Here is a 20,547-nt window from a genome sequence, read left to right on the forward strand (position 1 = left end):
AGACAAACCTTAGACAATGGACCAGCGAGGTATGGAGAGAAATGACCGGGTTTTAAAGTGCAGAGGATAATTGTGGTAAGTGGATTCAGGTGTATGGAAGCAATCATGGGCAGGTGGAGATGGGCGGGGCCAGGAAACAGCAAAAGGGTGACTGGGGAGGAGTGAATACAAAAGCACAAACAAATGGAAGACAGAACCCAAATGAACCAAGAAGAAAACTAAAAATAGGAAACAAAACAAAAACAGAAACCAGAAAAGCCAAATCACCACAAAAGTAACTTGATTTTCAGATATTTGATGCTATTTAAGCATTTAGATTTATTTATTTATTTATTTTTGCCTAATTTAATAATTGTGGCAGGTGTAGCATTGGGAAAATACTGTTCAGTAGCTTCCCCTTTCCTAAAAGGTCATTCTGATATCCGTTCAGAAATGCTTCAGCTTGTTAATGTGAGCTAGCTTAACTGAACCTGAGTGGAAAGTGTCAAATGCTGGTCATCACTGTTAGATATGTCACACAACTTTTAAAACACTAAAACAACAACAACAAAAAAAAGTGTAATAACTAAAAAATGTAATCATTACAGACCCTTGGTCTGTTAGTTTGTGATAAGTATGATGTGATGGGGGGTCAGGGGGTTAGCACATGGTATCCAAGTTAATATTAGGAAGGTACAAGGCAAACCCAGAATCCTAGTTTGAATTTAAATAAAAACTAATTTAATAACAAAAAGAAACAGAAAAGCAAAAGGCTGACGTAGCAGCAAAAACTAAGCAACAAAAAACTTACGGACAGGTGAGGTAAATGAGGAGGACAAAAACAAAGGGCATGAATATCAGAGCAGAATGAATAATCCAGTGAGTAATGAGTGACAAAGACTAGATTATAAAGGCAGAGGATAATGAGGAAGTGGATGGATGGATGGATGGATGGATGGATGGATGGATGGATGGATGGATGGATGGATGGATTTGTAACTAGAGGCAGGTGTAGATGGGCGTGGCAGGCTGAATGGAGAGCTACTGAACTGAGGTCAGGTGAATGGTCACAGAGAAACACATGAGAACACATAACAAAGACGACCAGAACACAAGAGTGACAACATAACATAAAACAGAAAAATAACTCAAACCATTACATTCAAGGGCTCAAAGCTTCCCTTTTCTCTGGTAATTTAACCATGACATAGTTTTATATCAATAGCTGATCAATAGGAAACAGTAAACGACAGCTTTCACTAGTTCACAAGTCTATTTATGTAACTTTTGTTGCAAAATTATGTAAAAAAAATAACAAAGTAAATGCACATGCTTGTAGTCGATAACGAGAACTTGTTGCAGTTTTTATTTTCCATCTTTAGTGAAGAAGGATTTTTGCCCACTTTTTTTTTTTACAGTAGAAGATATTTCAAACAGAGAAGCAACAATTCACTGTGTTTTTAACATATGATCCACTTTTGACATTTGAATTTAAATCTCTCCTAATATCAATTTTTTTAAATCCAAAGCTCTTTCCCTTAAGCACAAAGGTACTGTCAGATACACTGCTGCAAGTTTTACCCATATCTATAGCAATATTCATTATTTCAGCATAGAAGATTTAGCAAGAAGCTGCTATGTCCTCACTCTCACTGTAAACACATTGAAACTGAGCTTCCTTTGCAAATTGAAATATCTACTTGTATGCCTATATCTGGAGCAAACTGCACCTCCACTCCAGCCTATCAGCATTAGGCCGTGCCTCCATCTCAGCCCATCAGCATCCGACTGCGCCTCCAGCTTATCCAATCAGCGAGCAATCCTTTGTGTAAAAGGACCTCCATCATGGCCCCATCCTGTTCACCGGCCGAACTTCAGCCCATCTCCAACCCATCTCCACCCTAGTTTCCCAGCTCCCTCAAGCTTCCTTCCCTTCTTCGACCTCCACCACCAGTGTCCGGCCTGGGGAAGACGCCTCCTGAGCTTCTCGTCGAAGCGCATTGCTATTGTCGGCACTCGCGTCTTCCGCCGAGGTCCGAGCGCCAAATATCTTATGTCATTCATGTCAAATAAAACCATTTAATTGCAGCTTCTCATTGTCATGAGTCTCTCCAGGTTGAATTAACATATGAATAATAACAATACAAAGACACATAAATAGGAAGACCAATAATTTCTGCAATGCAATGATCCTGTGGCTGAAGTAGAGGCATCCAAAATATAGGAAAAAGTCCAGTGGGAGAAATATACTCAGATATTGAGTTTTTTTTCTTTTTTGTACTGAGCCCACACAATCTCTGTACGATATGTGAACAATCATTTACCGCCCTCGCCTGCAGTTTGAGAGTGGGCATTGGCACCATGGGGAAAATTGCGAGGGAGACCTGTGACCAAATCTGGCAGCAAAGCAATTGTCTAATAATGAGAGGGGGAAAGAGACAAACTTCACAGTCAGAGTGTGAATATGTTTTACATACTGATACTGAGATAGTGTTTTAATAACATGCAACAATACTAGATGTAAAATACAGACTTGGTGAGCAATGGCCTTAAGATATCAACATGGATTTAATAATCAGAAAACATGGCAGATTAAACTGTTTGCAAGAAAAGTATGGTTCAGATCCCAACTGATTTCATGTTCAATTTTGAAGCTCAAAGGCTTGTTGTGTGAACACCTGAGTCATGGTAGAGTGGGTTGCAAAAGTATTCAGGTCCATTGGCATTCTCTTTGTTTTGCTGCTGTACAGCCAGGAATTTTAAATGAGTTTTGTGGCAATGTATCTTTTATTTACACATTGCTATAATTTTGAAGATGCATTTTTTTATAATTGCGAAACAAGAATTAAGACAAAATATAAGAAAACCTTTGTGTGCATAAAAACTTATTGATCCTGGTCCATTTCAGGACATTTAACTGGTTCTTCTCAAACCGCTGCAATGTTGCTTCAGTTGTGTGTTTAGGGTCGTTGTTGTGCTGGAAGGTGGATCTCTTTTCAGTGTCAAATTTCTGGAAAACTCAAACAGGTTTCCTTCAGCAATTTCTCTGTATTTTATTTCATCCGTCTTTCCAGTTACCCAATATCTGCCAAAACAAACAAACAAACAAACAAAATTCCCACAGCATGATACTGCCACCCCCAATGCTTCCCTGTACACTGGTATACTCAGTTTGATGAGAGGTGGTAGGCTTAAACCAGGCAGGAGGTTGCCCTTGAAAGCCAAAACATTCAATTTTAGTCTCATGTGAACAGAGCCACTTCTTCCCAAATACTTATGTATTTCTTTCTTTAATATATTTTTCCTGCCATTTTTAATGAAGCTCAGCTCTGTGCAGCTTGTAGTGGTCATTTGGACAGAATTTGCCATCTCTAAAGAAGAGCTGCAGGTCCATTGGAACTATCTTTGGTCTTCTGGTTGCTTCACTGATTAATGCCCTCCTAAGTATGTGATAGAGTGAACCAAAAAATTGTGAAAAGAAATTTGTTGTTTATTTTACAAGAATATGCTAAAATAGTGCAGGCAGATTTGTTGGTACCCTTAAAGAAACTATTAATCTTCACATTTAGGTCATATATGGTATGGTCAAAACTAAATGTTTGACCCTAAATAGTATCACAAGTGCCTTCAAGCTTTTTATCAGCCATTCAGCCTGTATAACGGGAGCAAACAGCCACTGGATGGTCTGGTATGGTTGTAAGCATCACACTAAACAAGAAGCAGAGAAAGCAAAGGTGAGAGCTGTCAAAGGAGCTCCAGAGGAAGATTACAGATATCCATGTTAAAGCTAAAGGCTACAATACCATATCCAAGCAGGTTTATGTTCCTCTGACCACAGCTGCCAATATTATTAAAAATTAAACATTTTGTGGGTCTGTAGCCAACCTTCCAGTTTGTGGCCACAAGGGGAAATGTATGTTGATGAGGTGGAAAGTGCAGATGGTAGAAAAAGAGCCAAGGAAACCATCCAAAACCACAAAAAAACTCCAAGATCAAAGCATGTCACTTTTTGATCGCACCATCCATTGTATTTTAAATCATAATGGGCTTCATTGAAGAAGATTAAGGAGGACTCCATTTCTAGAAAAACCCAAGAAAGGCCAGACTCGAATTCACCAAAATGCAAAACCCAAAGTTTCTGGTGGAACATTCTGGAACTGATGGGTCAAAACTGGAACTTTTTGGCTTTAATCACAGCGGTTGTGTTTTTAGGATTATTGCACCAACAAATTTACCCATGTCGGTTAATTGCTCACAGGTGGATCTTATTTACTAATTAAGCGGTTCAAGCAATAACCACGGCTTCAAAGCAAATACAGTGAGTACATGCCTGCACCACTTTTCAGTTCTATATTTTTAAAAATGATGTTTAACAATTATGCTTTTAAAAGTCTATTTAAATTTCAAATGGGAAGGCACCAAAATCAACTAAAAAAACTAGGGGGTGAATACTTTTTAAAACCAGTGGTTTTGATAAAAGAAAAAAAATTGAAAATATTGTACCTGGAAGAAATTTTCAATCTGAAGTATTTCGCTAAAGAGGCTCACTCATTCACACACCTGTCTATCTCTCTTTATTAGCAGTGTGATTCAAAGTCCTGTTTTCATTATGTGATGGATGCCATTTAGCAATTCTATTTGATTGAATAAACTGACAGCTCATCAAACAGAACTGATGTACTGTGACAGAGTGCCCGAGTAACATCTTCTTCCTCCTCTCAGTGTCATGTTGGTTTTAAGCTGTTTTGCCCACATGCAGAGAACTCTCAGGAAACGAAACCAGAGTAAAGTTTAACAGTTTTATTTAAAGGGATTGACAGGTTGGTTTCCAGGCACAGGAAACTGGGAGTAGGTGAATGGCACGAATGAACCGGAAGTAGATTGGTGAACGGAAAAAAACTGGCTTACTTTGAGGTGGTGTTTGTTTGATCGCGAGGGGGGGTGGGGTGATGGATCTGGGGTCTGTAGTCACCATTTGGTCGGTGGAGAGAACGGAGTGTCGGTGGTTGGTGGTGGAGAAACAACCACAAAGGCAAACAGTCTGGCGGTGAAAGACTGGCAGCAGACTCCCATTAAGCTCCTCTTAATGAGCGTCAACCTGCCCCGCCCACGACGGCTCCACCTGAAACACAGAGAGCTGACCCAGACAGATCCTAGCACTCAGTTCCTTCTCAGTCTGAGCAGCAACATATTTGTCACAGTCAGTGCCATTCCACTCCCCATCATTACATGACTTCATATTTATGAAAGAAAAAATGTTCTGACACTGACAGAGATGCGTTGATGTCAACCTCTCCCTTCACCCACCCACTCACTAAAAGAAAGGTGACCGTTCGACATCAGCTGAACTATTAGTTTATTTTTCTGTTCCACAACACTGACTGTACACTGTATTCAAGTAGAAAATGTGAAGACCCCCGCCACTATTTTTTTTTTTTTTTACAATTATTGCAAAAGAAAAACATGTGTTTATCGCAAATCTTTAAGTTTTGTGTGCCCCTTCAGTGGCAACCATGGCAACTAATACACATTATATCCAGTTTCCAGGTGTTTGGTTGCCAGTGACAACAACAGAATGCTTTGTTGAAGCAAAGTCTTTATTTTCCAATCATCAGTCTGCTCTATTGTAAGCAGTCAAATCATTTCTCCATCCTGCAGTCAAAATTGTTCTTTAAAAATATGCTTCATCCTACACAGATAAAAAGGTTTTCATTTCTGTATGCAGTTCTCAGAAAAAAAGAGCCTGTAAGGCACAAAATATGTTCTTCAGGATCCTTGTTTGATTACACAGTAACAAAATCTTTTATAACTACAGATATGAATGTACTATATTAAGACTAAGTTGTAGACAAATAAATTGGCTAAACTATTCACAGAAAGTCATGGTTTCACTGTCACCTCACAGTTCCTGGTTCAAAATTCAACTGGAACCATTCTGGGGAATTTGCTTGCTTCATCTGTGCTTGTGTGATCTGTAGCATTGTGTTTTCTGGTAAATTTGATTGTGTTTTTGGTAAATTTGTTGTTGATAGGGTACAGAATTGTCCTTTAAGAGATTTAGGTGAGAAGGTTGAAAACTATACTGCCTTTTAAGCAGGATTAAGACCCTCAGGGGCCCCTGGGAATTGAAATTCAAGGAGCCAACTTTTGTTACAGGTCAAAACTATCCATCCATCCATCCATCCATCCATGCATCCATTTTCTTTACCCATTTCTCCTTTCTGGATCATGGGGAGATGGTGCCTATCTCCAGCCAGGCCCAAACCATTCCTCAGAAAATCCATTAGATCAGTGATTACCCAAGTTGGGGTTGGGTCCATTGACTGTATATAAAAATCCAAATTATTGGATAAAGAACCCTGGGCGTTGAAGCCAGAAGGGAACCAGCATCCACATAGGTTGGCTCCAGTACAAGTTTATGTCTCGTCCTCTTCATGTAAATAAACACAATATTACACTTAATGTGTGAATGCTGAGTTGACATTCTATTGTTTTCATGTTTATTCCAACTCTTGTACATTTTTCCGCATCTAACTTGTTTCGCATAGTTTGTGCTATTTTATTTGAACATTACTGCTATGACTTTTAATTGTTTTTTTTATAATTCTGATTGTTTATGGTATGTTTTTTACCATAATTCTTACAAAGAATAGAAACTGTACTTATAAACTGAATAAAAAATAATATTGTGAATGTTAAGTTTCTATTGTTATAATGTTCTCATTTAATAGGGTTATTAGCATTTTCTTTTGTATATTTAATTTAAACTGTCAATAAATAGGGTCACTCATCTTTGTTACTATTATTTTATAGGTCGAAAGCTAAAAGGTTTGGGAAAGTTGATGATATTTACTATCATATCACAATCATATCTATCAAAGACAAAAACAATTTGTTCTTTTGCTCTGGACTAAGGATAATTCTGTGGATGAAGGACTGATTACAATGATAACGGTGAACAGACACTGAGCAGAATGACTGTACTGTTGAATGGCGTGCAAATGAATTTATAGTAGATCAACTTGGGACTAAACCTGAAATAGACAACATAAAGTCAACAAGCAGGAGCGCTTGGAGACAAATGTGGCTGTAGGTGAGAATGGACAGATGGCCAGACGGCTTGTTTTAACATGCAGGCTGCCAGGCAAGCGAGGCGAGGCAAATGGAAAATCCTATTCAAAGGTAGTTAACAAAAATCAGAAACACAAAACTAGACTAAATCTCATGAGTATGTCTGCTGTGGCTGTGGTTGATGAAAGAGTGTGAAAGAACACTGGAAGAGAGATCAGGGTAGATCTCCATCTGGATATCTAAGCAGTGTAAATGCTGCACAGGTGTTCCAGCTGCAATTTTTTTAGGAGCAGAGAGCAGATGTCATATTCACAAACACACACAAGACAACATAAATACAACAGAGAGTCATGGAAAATAGAAGTGAAAGTCAAAAAAGGAGCATAAAATTCCATCTAGAAACAACATCAGCTGGGATCAGAAGTAAAAGCACATAAAAGCATCTAGGAGTTCATTATAGCTATGTATTAAAATTGTTTAACTATTGCTTAATATAATTATTATTATTGCTTAACTGTCAGATTGTTTAATCATTCAGGTATGTTTAGTAAAGTCATGCTCTTATGCAGAGATGATAAGGCACTCAACATAAAAAAGAAGATTCAAAAGAATATTACTAAGAATTTAGTATTCCTAGAAAATCCTTTACCCTTTGCCAAGAAAAGCAGAAGGTTTTTCCTATAAAGCAGACCCAGTGCTAACCCAGGGGCCTGTTCTATACAGAAGATTTAGTGACTGAGAAAGGCAACTTCTGGTTTAATTCAGGGTTTTCAGTTTCACATTGCTGGGTTACATCTTACCGTGGTAACCACTGCTGAAAAACCTGCTTGCACCAGAGAGGGTTATGGTTAGGGTTAAGTGCAAATTTTATACAATATAAATTTTTATAAAATAGAAATTTGAATTCCTGCAGTAAAATTTAGGGATAACATTGAAGAATTAAAGGCCTAATATTTCTTAATGGAATGCATATCACTCACTGTATTTCATGCTAAAGATTTAAACTAAAATCATCTTATGCTGAAAATTGAACACTGAAAATTATGTTATGTATGATCTCATAGTGTGAAATCTTGCAAGATGTGATAGCACTCAGAGCATATGTTGAGGGTGACTCCTAAATTTAGTGCACATCAAGTTTAGCTTTATCTATAAAACTAAACAAGTTAAAACTATTTTTGTGTTAATGTTTTGTAGATGTACAGCCAATGATTAATTTCTGATATTTTCATTAAAATCTGTCCTGTTGTTCATGAGATGTTTTGGTAACAAACTGACAGTGATGGCTCTAACGGGTTATAGCAAAGTTTTTAGCAAATATGTTGTGCAATGTTTAGAGCTTAGACTAAGTGTTGTAGATTACACTCAGCTGCTACTAATAAACCAAATTTTAGGTCAGTATCTGTAAAACTGACTAAGTTATAGGCTTTTCATATTTGCTAAGGCTGCTCTGTGGCAGCCATCTTGAATAGGGTTGAATCCAAATGTTAGCTCAAAATCACCAATTAACCTTGTATGTGTGCTTTTAGACTTTGATGAAACCGGAGTACCCAGTGAAAACCCACACATGCAAGAGGAAAACATGAAAACTTCATTAAAAAAGGCTCCAGTCAAGTTTTGAACCCCGGTCCTTCTTGCTGTGGCGTGATGATGCTAACCACCACTCTGCTGTGCACTGCAGCCTTGTTTCTACATTAGAACTTTTCAACCCGACTTGAAGTGCTATCTTGGCTGACCTGGCAAAGGCACAGTGAATAATGTTTATTTGACAGCTTGTTTATTCCCCGGAGGAGACTCCAGTCGTTTAGTGCTGGCGCCGTCTGATTGACAGGAGGCAGAGTGTTATCATGTGTCCTTCTGGAGGAAGCAGATTTTTGCATTCTGGTTGTGTGGCGTGAACAGGACAGCAGCTGTGTGAGTGCAAAGTATGAGAATCGGTTGGCAGGTGCCTGAAGTCTGATTTCTAAGTACTGCTGTTTCTTCTGTGAAGTGTACAATATGAAGATTGTAACACATACCAGGACTTTTTATATGTGCAGTCCATTATAGTGTACTAAAGCCTAAAACAGCATAGCAGGAAGATGTTTTAAAGATTGTCAATGTTAGTGATTTGCGTCATGTTGACATGTTCACGTATATGTGCCAGTAGATAAGCACCAAAGCACCCTTTTTACTATTTTCAAGTTGCTACTAAACCTGTGTGCTGGTGTAGATTCTCAGTCATTCAGGACATAGTAAATCCCCCCAAAAGTAAAAAAACAAAAACAAAACAAAACAACTGGACTTCTATTTTGTAGCTGAAGATGTTTGGCTTCCGTTTCAAAGAGCTTGTTTTTAAATTAAGACATCTCCTGGATTTACTCATTCTACAGCTTTCTAAAGATCCATACCAAAAACTGAATCAAAACATGTAGCGCCATCAGGAATAGTGCACAGTAGCAGTAGCTGTAGAAGTAGAAAAAATTTTCAAAGTTTAAATGACACCACACTTATTAAGACTGCTGTCAAGGTGAGAGACACAAGTGTGTGGTTGCCATGGTGACCCTAATGAGCCACTGGCAGCAGCTTTAATATTTATTTTGAACTTAGTTCTCTTTACACTTATGCAGTTCATACATCAAAACATTGAAATTTTGTCAGTTTACATTATTACAAAAGCAAGTCTTAAATTCAGTATTGGCTTCCAAACACAAGTATTAGTGGGCTTCAATTCCTTTAACCACACAAATTGTACAACTTGCATTACAGTTTGTTGTGAAAAAAACAACAACACTATATGTTGTTTGATATTTATTTTGTTGCTTTTTTCATGCATAATATTGCACCTTTTTTCTCCGTTTCCCTCCTGTGGGTCAAAGTTATCTTGCGCCTTGCAAAAACACTCATATTTCATTATAAAATCAGAGAGATGGAAGCTTTTCCTCTACTGAAACAAGGGTATTTTTAATTTTAATTGTGTAAAACAAAACAAACAGGTACACAGCTGTTTATACAGGACAGAATTCAAACGCAGCACAGACACACAGCAAATGCCATCAAACAACTCGCACTGAGAAACACAAGTTGCAGAAGCAATCATCCCAATAGTGTTTTTTGTGTCTTACAAGTTGGATTTTTTTTTTGATTAGAAATAACAATTCTACAAAAATACTTCAGATTAACAAAATTACATGGAGAAAAAAAAACTTATTTAAAAAATTCTAAAAAATCTAAAAATGAAAAGTTGTACATTTATATGTAGTCACCCCATTTACTTTAGCCCCGGCCATTACATTCAAAAGCCACATAATTAGTCAAATAAGATCCACCTGTGGGCGACCTAAATGTAGCCACAGACAGTTTTACGATACTGGAGAAAATCTCCTGTTATATATCCCCCCTTCGTTTTTAGTTTTCTGTATTCTGTTCATATCGATTCTATCTGGTCCAAGCTGCTTGACTGACATCTAATCATCTAATTTTAATTTTACAAATTGAATTTTTAACAAAAAAAAAAAGACTGTATTAAAGCTACCTGCAGTTCTGATCGACAGGGCAATATGATAAACTACTGACGAATACTGCCGGTGACCTGTTCTGCCCCATAACTGAAAATAAGTAAAACACTGAGAATGAATCACCAAAGTCTGTAAATGTCTACAAATGGAGGAGACCAGTTTCTGGAGTCTTTGGAAGGGAATGTTGTGCCATTCTTGTCTGATGAGCTTAAGTTGTTATCAAATCTGTATACCAGTCTAGCCTTTTGTTGCACCTGTACCAACTTTTTTGAGACGTGTTGCTGTCATAAAATTCAAAATTACTTAATTTTTTTCAAGAAACCTGAACAATTTCTTAGTTTAAACTTATGACATCAATACTGTTTTTCATTCTGAATAAAATATAGGCTTATAAAATTTGCAAATCATGCATTATTAAATTCTGTTATATTATTTACATTTTACACAACGACCCAACTCTTTTTCATGTTGTCCATTTTTTGATATACCATATATTTAAAAACCTGTTAACGTGAGTGTGTGGTCATTTTGTCAGGCTGAAGGCAGCCCTGGAGCAGATGGACCGTGGTGTTGTGGACCTGCAGGAGCTCCGCAGGAACCTGGAGCTCGCTGCAACCATGCTGGATGCTGTTTACACAGATGAAACCAGGTGAAACTGAGCTGATGGAGCAACTTGTTGGATGGAAGCTCCAAAAAAAAAATAAAATAAAAAGTGACTGTGTTTCATTCGGCTCTGCAGGCGTCTACTGGACACTGAAGATGAGCTCAGCGACCTTCAGGCGGAGTCGGTACCAAGCGAAGTACGGGATTGGCTGGCGTGCACATTTAGCAGGAAGATGGGCGTTGCAAAACGTCGTCCTGAAGAGAAGCCAAGATTTAGGAGCATTGTACATGCAGTGCAAGCTGGGATATTTGTGGAGAGGTAACCATTGCTCTTGACAGTTTAGTTTCTGTAACAGTATTTTTTTGTCATAAGGCATTGTTTAAATCAGTAGAGCAGGGATTATTTTTGTTTAATTAATATGTATACAGCAAAAATTGGGTAAAATCTAATCATTACTTGCATTGTCTTCAAATTTCTTAAATCAAAAAACTTTTTACTATTTTTGCTTTAAAGTGATCTGACAATGCCTTGCAAAAGTATTCACTCCCTTGGATATTTTCTGCTTTTATTGTTGTCATAAATCAGTCATGTTTACTATAAGTTAGTCTTCTTCATTATATATATATATATATATATATATATATATATATATATATATATATATATATATATATCTACAGAGTAATAGTTATAAATAGTAACAAAAGTTTTCTGTTTGCTACTCTCCTATAACTGTTGAAGAAGGGCAACAGTGATTATATATACAGTCACTCCCATCTCACCTGTTGAAACTTGGAAACTTGGAACTCCTTCAGAGAGCTCACAGGTGTCTTGGTAGTCTCTCTCACTATTGTCCTTCTTGACGTTCGCTCAGTTTGAGGACAACCTGCTCTTGGTAGATTTACACATGTCCCATATTCCTTCCATTTCTTGATGATGGATTTCACAGAACTCCAGGGGATGTTTAGGACTTTGTGAAGAAGAAAAAATTATAGTGATCATGGCAGCAAAAAATATTTATATATTTTAGAACTTACAAGCATCATAGTCCTGAATAATTTTAATAATCCTAACAGAAATTTTATAGTAATCACATGCAATTCAAATCAGATGTTTATATACAACATTTAAAAAGACAAAACCATTTTTTCTCATTGGCATTAAATCAGACTAAAGTTTTCCAATGTGGCACCTTTGGTCTTCTGGAAATTGTAGCCAAGAATGAACCAGAGTTTTGAAGGCTGACAGTCCGCTTCTTGATATCTTGGCTGATTTCTTTTGATTTTCCCATGTCACACAAAGAAACAATGGGTTTGAGGTGTGCCTTAAAATGCACCCACAGGTGTGCCTCTAATTAATTAACTCAAATGTTGTCAAATAACCTATCAAAACTTTTAAAAGCCATGAGATCATCATCTGGGCTTTCCCAAACTGTTCAAATGCATAGTAAAAAAAGTAAAAAACATTTCCCCCACCAAAATCTCTCATTAGTCTAGCATTTAACAGATAGAAGTAATGTTGGAAATCCTAACTGACATAAAACATTAGAAGATCTAGTCTGATTTAATGCCAGACAGTAAAAGTGTTTCAACTGTATTAAACCGGCTGTTCAAAAACAAACAACAAAATTTATGAAAAAATTAGAAGGGAGATTACTACCTAGAAGCCACATCTACAACAGAGGCCTTGAATGTGGTCCATTTGGATTCTTTGTCCCTGACCTCCTTGGGCAAGTTGTGAAAAACTTTCCCAAAGGTGCAATTTGAAAATCTCATTGGCAGGGGCTTCTACCAGACATTCCCTGTTAACTGCAATATTTGTATTGGATTACAAGGTCTGCCTGGCAACCTCACTCATCACCGGATATAACTCACCACCAGGTAGTGTTTAGTTGACAGCTCTGCCCCTCAACATACCAGAACTGCTTTGCTTGATGCAGAAACTCACTTCTAATCCAGAGGGTGCATTGTACAATTTTAGAGTTAAGAACCATTGTAGCCCCACAACTATGCTTAATTATGCACAAACGTGTTCCTCTATGTTTATCTTTGTCACAGTACCCCCACCTGCTCTGAAGTTTTGACTGCAGGTCTTCTAAGTTTGACACTTACTTATTGTACCAATCAAAAGTTGGGGCACACATACTGATAAAAATGAATGATTTGGTGTAAATGCAGAAGGCAAAATGCACAACTTGACGGACAGTCACCCCATACAAGATTACACTTGTTCAGTCATTTTCATCTAGGCAGAAATCTGTAGCACCTGCAGACAGAACGGAAAACAAGCAGAGATTTTCTTTAAAATAAACATTCGAGAACATCCGGCTGACTTCACAGCAAATGTGATTAAGAGGTCGAACACAAACTCTAATGATGTTTGCGTGCGACAGACGGAGATCTTATAGGGAAACTTATGAGGCCCAATATCATTAGAGTGTAAATGAGTCGCAGTGAAAGAACGCTGTATCAGTTCATCTGCTGCTGCTTAATGACACATGAAATCAAAAAATATCTGCTGCAACGAGGCAGCGCTCACTTGGTGAGTGTTTGTGTGCTTGCATCTGTTTGGAACATGGTTCCCATGGCAACAAACAATCCATTCTGGTATAAAACTGTGGAGGAGGGCAACAGGAAGGGGTCTGTGAGAAAAGTGTTTATATGCATGCCACTGTCTGTATCTATATATGTGTGAGATTTCTATGTGATATTTTTATCTGTGTGACAACAGGATGTACAGACGGACTTCCAACATGGCTGGTCTGACCTACCCTCCCACAGCTCTGACAGCTCTGAAGGTAATAGAATACCCCTCCCGCCCCTGGCAAGATGTGATATTTTAGTAGACTATTGAACATAAATTTCATTAAGGGGGGGGGAGTTTAAACAATTGTGACTGGTCAGAAATCAGTTTTGTTCACTGCAGAAATTTATTAGAGAAGAAGAGGGCAAACAAAAGACAATAACACAGAAGTGTCATAGTTAAGGAACTGAAATGGAAGAAAGGAACTAAGGAGATTCAGTGAATAAAATTAAAGACCTAGCATTTCTTTAAAGAATGCACATCACCTTTCATGGTGGATGGAGTTATAGTATTTTGCTCAAGCCTTATAAATGATAATAATGACAATTGATATTGACTTCATGAACATTCATGAACATTTGTGATCTCTTTAATGATAATGAGTTATAGATGTACAGCCAGTGAAGGTATTCTGAGTGTTTCATTTCAATTTGTCTAGTGGTCTATAAGATAATTTGCTAATAGGCAGACAGTGTTGACTCCAACGGGTAATGCAAAGGTTTTAAGCAAAATGTTGGACAATATCTAGAGCTCAGGAGTATGTGTTGAGGATGACTTCCAGCTCCTCCTCCTTCTTTCTTCTTTTTCTATCAGCTGTTCTCTTTTCAGGGGTTGCCACAGCGAGTCATCCTCCTCCATCTAACTCAGTCTGGCCTCTCCAACTTTATCCCCCAGTCGTTCAACCTGTGCTATACCCCTGATGACCTCATTCAAAATCCTATCCATCCTTGTCATTCCCAAGGAGAACATCAGCATTTTCCTGTCTCCTCTCTTCAGACCTCCTGCTGTCCCATTTCTTCCTGGCTAACCTCTTCCTGGATAAATTCCACCACCAGGTTTTCTCATCATCTTTTCTCTGTCCAGATGAGACACCAAGTACCTCCCTACCTGTCTCTTTAGTCCCTGTGGCTGTAGTAGCTCAGTCACCTGGAAGCTCTTTCCTACCACCTACAGCCTTTAACAGCTCCTTTCTGAACTCCTCACAACCTTCTTCCTTCCTTATCTTCCACCATTTTGTCCTCTTCTCTGTCTTTACATTTTCCTCTTCTTCAACAGTCCTCCTACACACCACCATCTGATGCTGTCTGCTCTCCCCTGCCACAACCTTACAGTCCTCAATCTCCCTCAGGTTACCTCTTCTACACAGAATGTAGTCTACCTGTGTACTCCTGCCTCCACTCTTATAGATCATCCTGTGTTCCTCCCTCTTTTAGAAACGGGTGTTGACTACAGCCATTTCCATCCCCTTGGCAAAATCCACCACCTTCTGCCCCTCCTGATCTCTTTCTTTGACACCAAACCTGCCCATCACTTTCTCATTACCTTTGTTTCTTTTTAGTTCGATTTATTTATATAGCACCAATTCACAACAAAAATTGTCTCAGGGCACTGTACAAAAACATTCCCATACATTGTAAAAAAGCCAATGAGACAAAAGGATCTATCTTAGGAAACAAGCAAAAGTTTCATTTCGTAGTCTTCCATTATGAGCAACACATTGGCAACAGTGTTGTTGTCAATGTCCTTTACCAACATGTCCATTCAGATCTGCTCCGATCACCACTCTCTCTTACCTGGGAATACTCTCCATCACTTCCTTGTTAGCCTTCCAGAATTTCTCTTTCTCTTCTACATCACATCTAACCTGTGGAGCATAATCACTGACAACATTCAACATCAGACCTTTTACATCTACCTTCAGACATATCACCCTATCTGACACCTCGTCTATATTCCTCGCTAACTCCTCCTTCCGAACCATCCCTACTCCATTTCTCTTGGCAAAACAGCCTAAACCCTGCTCCAATGCTTTAAGCCTTGCTGCCCTTCCACTTGGTCTCTTGCACACATAACACATCTATCTTCCTCTTCTGCATCATGTCAGCCAGCTCTCTACCTTTTCCTGTCGTTGTCCCTATGTTTAGAGTTGCTACCCTCAGTCCTACAGTCCTCAGTCCCCTTCTTGACACAACCCTCAAGAGATACACTGGCTTGTGCTCCCTAGTGGCTGGTTTACTTAGCTCAATATCTGTAAAATTGACAGAGTTATAGCCATATATGTGTTTCTTAAGGTTTCTTGGCTGTGGCAGTCATCTTAAATTGAGTTAACTTCAAAAGATAATGAGTTGTAGATGTACATTTCATTATTACCTTCTAAGAGTTTCATTAAAATCCATGCAGTGGTGTTTGAGATATTTAGCTTACAGACACAGTTGACTCCAGTAGGTAATGGGAAAGTTTTAGAAACAGATTTCGTGTGATCAGTTAATGCTTGACATATGTATTGGGAATGATTCTCAGCTACTACCACATCAAATTTTAGTTCAGTATCTGTAAAAATAGCTGAGTAAAGGCCATTTTTTTAACATTTGCTCAGGTTACTTAGTTCACACACAGACATGGACAAAAATATTATCACCCTTTCACTACTGGTCGTAGATGATAAACAGGAGGAGATATGGATGTGGTATTGAAGTGAAACACTGTTGAAGGGGAGGAAGACAAACATGATGGCAAATAAATAAATAAATAAAAAGGGTTAAAGGGATAGAGAAGGAGAAGGACAGGAAACTGTTGGTGTGATAGGATGGGAGGAGGAGTTACACAAAAATGGAAGAAGAGAAAAACAGGGGTCAAAGAAAAATGAGAGAGGGTGAAAGTGAAAAGTATTTTGTATACAATAAAAATAGGAGCAAACCGATATAAAGAGGTAGGTGGAGCATACAAAATATAAATGAAAAACAACAACAAAAAAAGCTGGAGAGCTAATCCATAAAAATGGGAAAGAAAGTCAGCAGGGTGTTGTCAGAGGAGAAAGTAATGAGGATCTAATAGAGTGGAAGAAGAAAAAAATACAAATAAAATGAAAAGAAAGTAATAACTGAGGAGGAAGAGGAGATCAATGAAGCTGATGAAAGATTATGTAGATTTAGTTGTGAGGATCCTGATATATGTTCCCTCCTCATGGCTTCCTGTTCAAATCTAAAAAAAAAAAGTCAATTAGCTCTGTAATTACTCTGTTTTATGATTCTCATAACCTGAAACTCATGAATCACGAGGGGACCAACTTCAAATATAATTGGAATAATTGCAATCATTAATGTAATAGTTGCTTCACTGTCTCTCAGTAGTCAAATATCATTAGGACACTGCTCCCTACTGGCTGAAGGCTTCATTACAGTGAAAGATTTGGATCCCTTCAGCACATCTCTCAGCCCATGTTACATATTGCTTCTGAATAATTCTGTATTAAATGTTTTCCAGGAGGTGGATCAGTGGTCCTTTGACGTTTTTGCCTTCCATGAGGCCACAGCAGAACACGCCCTTAAGTTCCTGGTCTACGACCTGCTCACCCGCTATGACCTCATCAACAGGTTCAGGGTACACAAATTTTGATTCTGTTAACAGCTGTATGGACGTCGGGTGGATGAAGCAATCTGTGTGTGAAATGGACTAAAACTACAAATCAGTGTTTTTGGTAAAAACAAAAGAAAAAACATTAAAGTCCTAAATGTATCTCAAGCAGCCAATTAGCTCAGATTAGCACAAAGACAAGAAACAGCAGCTCTAAAGCCCACTTACAACTTCTAGAATGGGGTTTTCTAAGTCAGTCTATAAACACCATGGAACTTAATTTTGAAAACTTCGACACATTTTGTGTTATCTAAAATATCTTTTTTTCCAGGTCCTTTTTTTACAACAGAAGAGATTTTTTATCTGAAATCACTAAAGAAATAAAATAAGCTCATTTTTGTTACTCTGTGAGTCTGACATGGTTTTCTTTTATCAGTTTAGATTTTGTCACTATGGTGTGAAACTATGACTATTTCAATTTAATGACAAGGTTTATTTGTAAGTGCTTCAACTTCTTTTTTTTGTTAATCTTGAACCTGTTCTTCCTGACAGAAGACCTTCTAAAAAGCAGCTGTAGGTCACTAAATTGTTGGTTTTAAGTACATTATGGTCTGCATTTCACCACTTCTAAGATGATTTAAGCTTATTATGCCTTTTTTAAAATAGCTGTTTGTTAGGTTAGTGTGGCAAACCCAATATGCAGAATCATGGATTAGAAAAATAAAACAAATTTAAAGCCAAGTGAGGTAAATGAGGAGCAAAAAACCATGGAACTTGACTGTGGCAAGGAAAACCGCAAGGGCATGAATATCAGAGCAGAATGAATAAACAAGTGAGTAATGAGTGACAAAGACTAGAGTATAAAGGCAGAGGATAATGAGGAAGTGGACACGGGATGGATTTGTAACTAGAGGCAGGTGTAGATGGGCGTGCCAGGCTGAGTGGAGAGCTACTGAACTGAGGTCAGGTGAATGGTCACAAAGAAACACATGAGAACATAACAAAGACAACCAGAACACAAAAGTGACAACATAATATAATACAGAAAAATAACTGAAAACATAGCAGTTTGCTTCATTTGGTGAATTGTGTCTCATCAGGACCTGTTAGAAACTCTCAGTCAGTTCTGAAGACGTGATGTACAGTTTTTTATACACAGAATATTAAGTTTTAGTTATTTCAGTTTTGAAATGAATTTGGTCAGAAGCTTCCTTTTTATATTTGGTTGTTTGATTACACCCTGATAAAATTCACAGTTTTGAAATATTTTGGAATAAATGCAATGTCAAAAGGAGGAGTACTATCACAATGGTTGCAAAGATATTTACCCTACTACTTGACCTTCTCTCTGTTTGCTTCACAACTTGGAGTCTAGACCTAATTTGGGGTAATGGAGAGTACCTTTTAATTTACACAACATGCAGTAACTACTATTTTGTGAACAACAACAGGAAAACCTCAGCAAGCATAACTAATCACGCTCCAAAGTCAATATTTTGTGTCACTGCCTTTTGCAGCAATTCCAGCAGCAAGTCTTCATGAGCTCAGTCCATTTAACCACTAAAAACTGTGTTTATTCTTCATGATAAAACTGCTGCAACTTTGTGTCCAACAATCTTCATAGCAAACAAGAGATTCTCCATCGGATTGAGTTCTGGGCTTTGACTGAATCATTCCAGGACATTTAAATAATTCTCCTCAAATCGCTGGATTGTTGCTTCATCAGTGTGTTTAGGGTCATTGTCCTGATGGAAGGTGAACCTTTGTCCCAGTCTCTAATCTCTGGAAAACTCCAACAAGTTCCTTCTAAGATTTTTTTCTATATTTTGTTCTATCCATCTTTCCTTCAACTCTGACCAGTGTCTTAGTCCCTGCTGATTAAAAAAAACATATCCCCACATCATGATGCTGCTATCACTATGCTTCACTGTAGGGAAGGTGTTCTCAGCATTATAAGAGGTATTGGGATTATGCCAGACTTATTTTCCTTGATGCCAAAAAAATCCCTTCAGACAACAGCACCTTTCCCCCCCATGTCTGTTCTACAAATATGTCTTTTGGCAAATTCCAAAGGGTCTGCCATTTTTTTACTGACTTTTTCCTGCCACTCTTCCTTGAAGCCCAGCTCTGTGCATCTTATGGTGGTCCATGGTCAGATCCTCCCATCTCTACAGAGGAGCTGAAGTTTCTTCAGGGTTCTCTTTAGCCTCCTGGATGTTTTTGTAATTCTGTCATTAGTACCTGTTCTGCGAGTTTTAGTGGAAGACCCTCTCCTGGGAGGTTTGCTTTGGTGACATAATCCATTTTCTAGTAATAAATTAATGGTACTCCGTGGAATGTTCAGGGTTTAGAATATTTTTAAATATTGCCAATAAAAAGTATAAAAATTATATTTTATGCTTCTATTGCTGTCATAAATCAATTATGGTCAATATAAATTGGTCTTTACAAAAATATTTTTCCAAAAGACTTGCTTCATTATAAAAGTGAAATCAAATTTCTTAAGAGTAATTTCAGTTAAATATAAATATGTAATATAAAATAGGTAATTTCATAAATATTCACTCCCTTTGAAGTGGCTGTCCTAATTTAACTCAAAGAAAAGATTATTAGAAAGTAGAATTCAAGGATTGGATAGAAAAAGATTTGCAAAGCCCTAAACATACCCAGGAGTTCTGTTAAATCCATCATCAAGAAATGGAAAGAATATGGGACATTTAAAAATCTACCAAGAGCAAAGTGTCCTCACAAATTCAGTGAGTGTGCAAGAAGGAGACAAGTAAGAGAGGCCATCAAGACTTATGTGAGCACTCTGAAGGAGTTACAAGCTTCAGCAGGTGAAGTGGGAGAGACTGAGCTACAACAACTGTTGCCTGGGTTCCTCATCAGTCTTACCTTTATGGTAAGGTGGCAAAGAGAAAGCCACTGTTGAAGAAAACTTACTTTAAATCTTTTCTAGTCTTTAAACAATCTAGACAAACACTAGTTAAGATTTAATGATTTTTTTTAGAATTCTTTTTAGTGAAGAGTTTCTTGGTCTTCATAATGTCTCTTGTTTGTTGGTAGCCCTTACTTCGTAGATATGTTGCTCTGCTTTTTAGTCTAAGGTCTATCAGAACAGGTGTGAATATATACTCAGTTCATTTGACACTTAGATTGCCCATGCCTATCCATCCATCCATCCATCCATCCATCCATCCATCCATCCATCCATCCATCCATCCATCCATCCATCCATCC

At 37.8% G+C, this 20,547-nt stretch overlaps 1 protein-coding gene across 1 annotated transcript in view; it reads left to right on the forward strand.

The window, feature by feature from the left end:
* LOC108243554 (phosphodiesterase 1A, calmodulin-dependent) overlaps positions 1-20,547 on the forward strand; it is a 66,587-nt gene that overhangs the window by 23,072 nt on the left and 22,968 nt on the right. The window contains exons 3-6 of the mRNA XM_017429085.3: positions 11,083-11,196; positions 11,287-11,469; positions 13,882-13,948; positions 17,218-17,334. Coding sequence (XP_017284574.1) covers positions 11,083-11,196; positions 11,287-11,469; positions 13,882-13,948; positions 17,218-17,334 — 481 coding nt within the window. The remainder of the gene's footprint in view (positions 1-11,082; positions 11,197-11,286; positions 11,470-13,881; positions 13,949-17,217; positions 17,335-20,547) is intronic.

Source organism: Kryptolebias marmoratus, linkage group LG6 (assembly GCF_001649575.2).
Source record: "Kryptolebias marmoratus isolate JLee-2015 linkage group LG6, ASM164957v2, whole genome shotgun sequence".
NCBI lineage: Eukaryota > Metazoa > Chordata > Actinopteri > Cyprinodontiformes > Rivulidae > Kryptolebias > Kryptolebias marmoratus.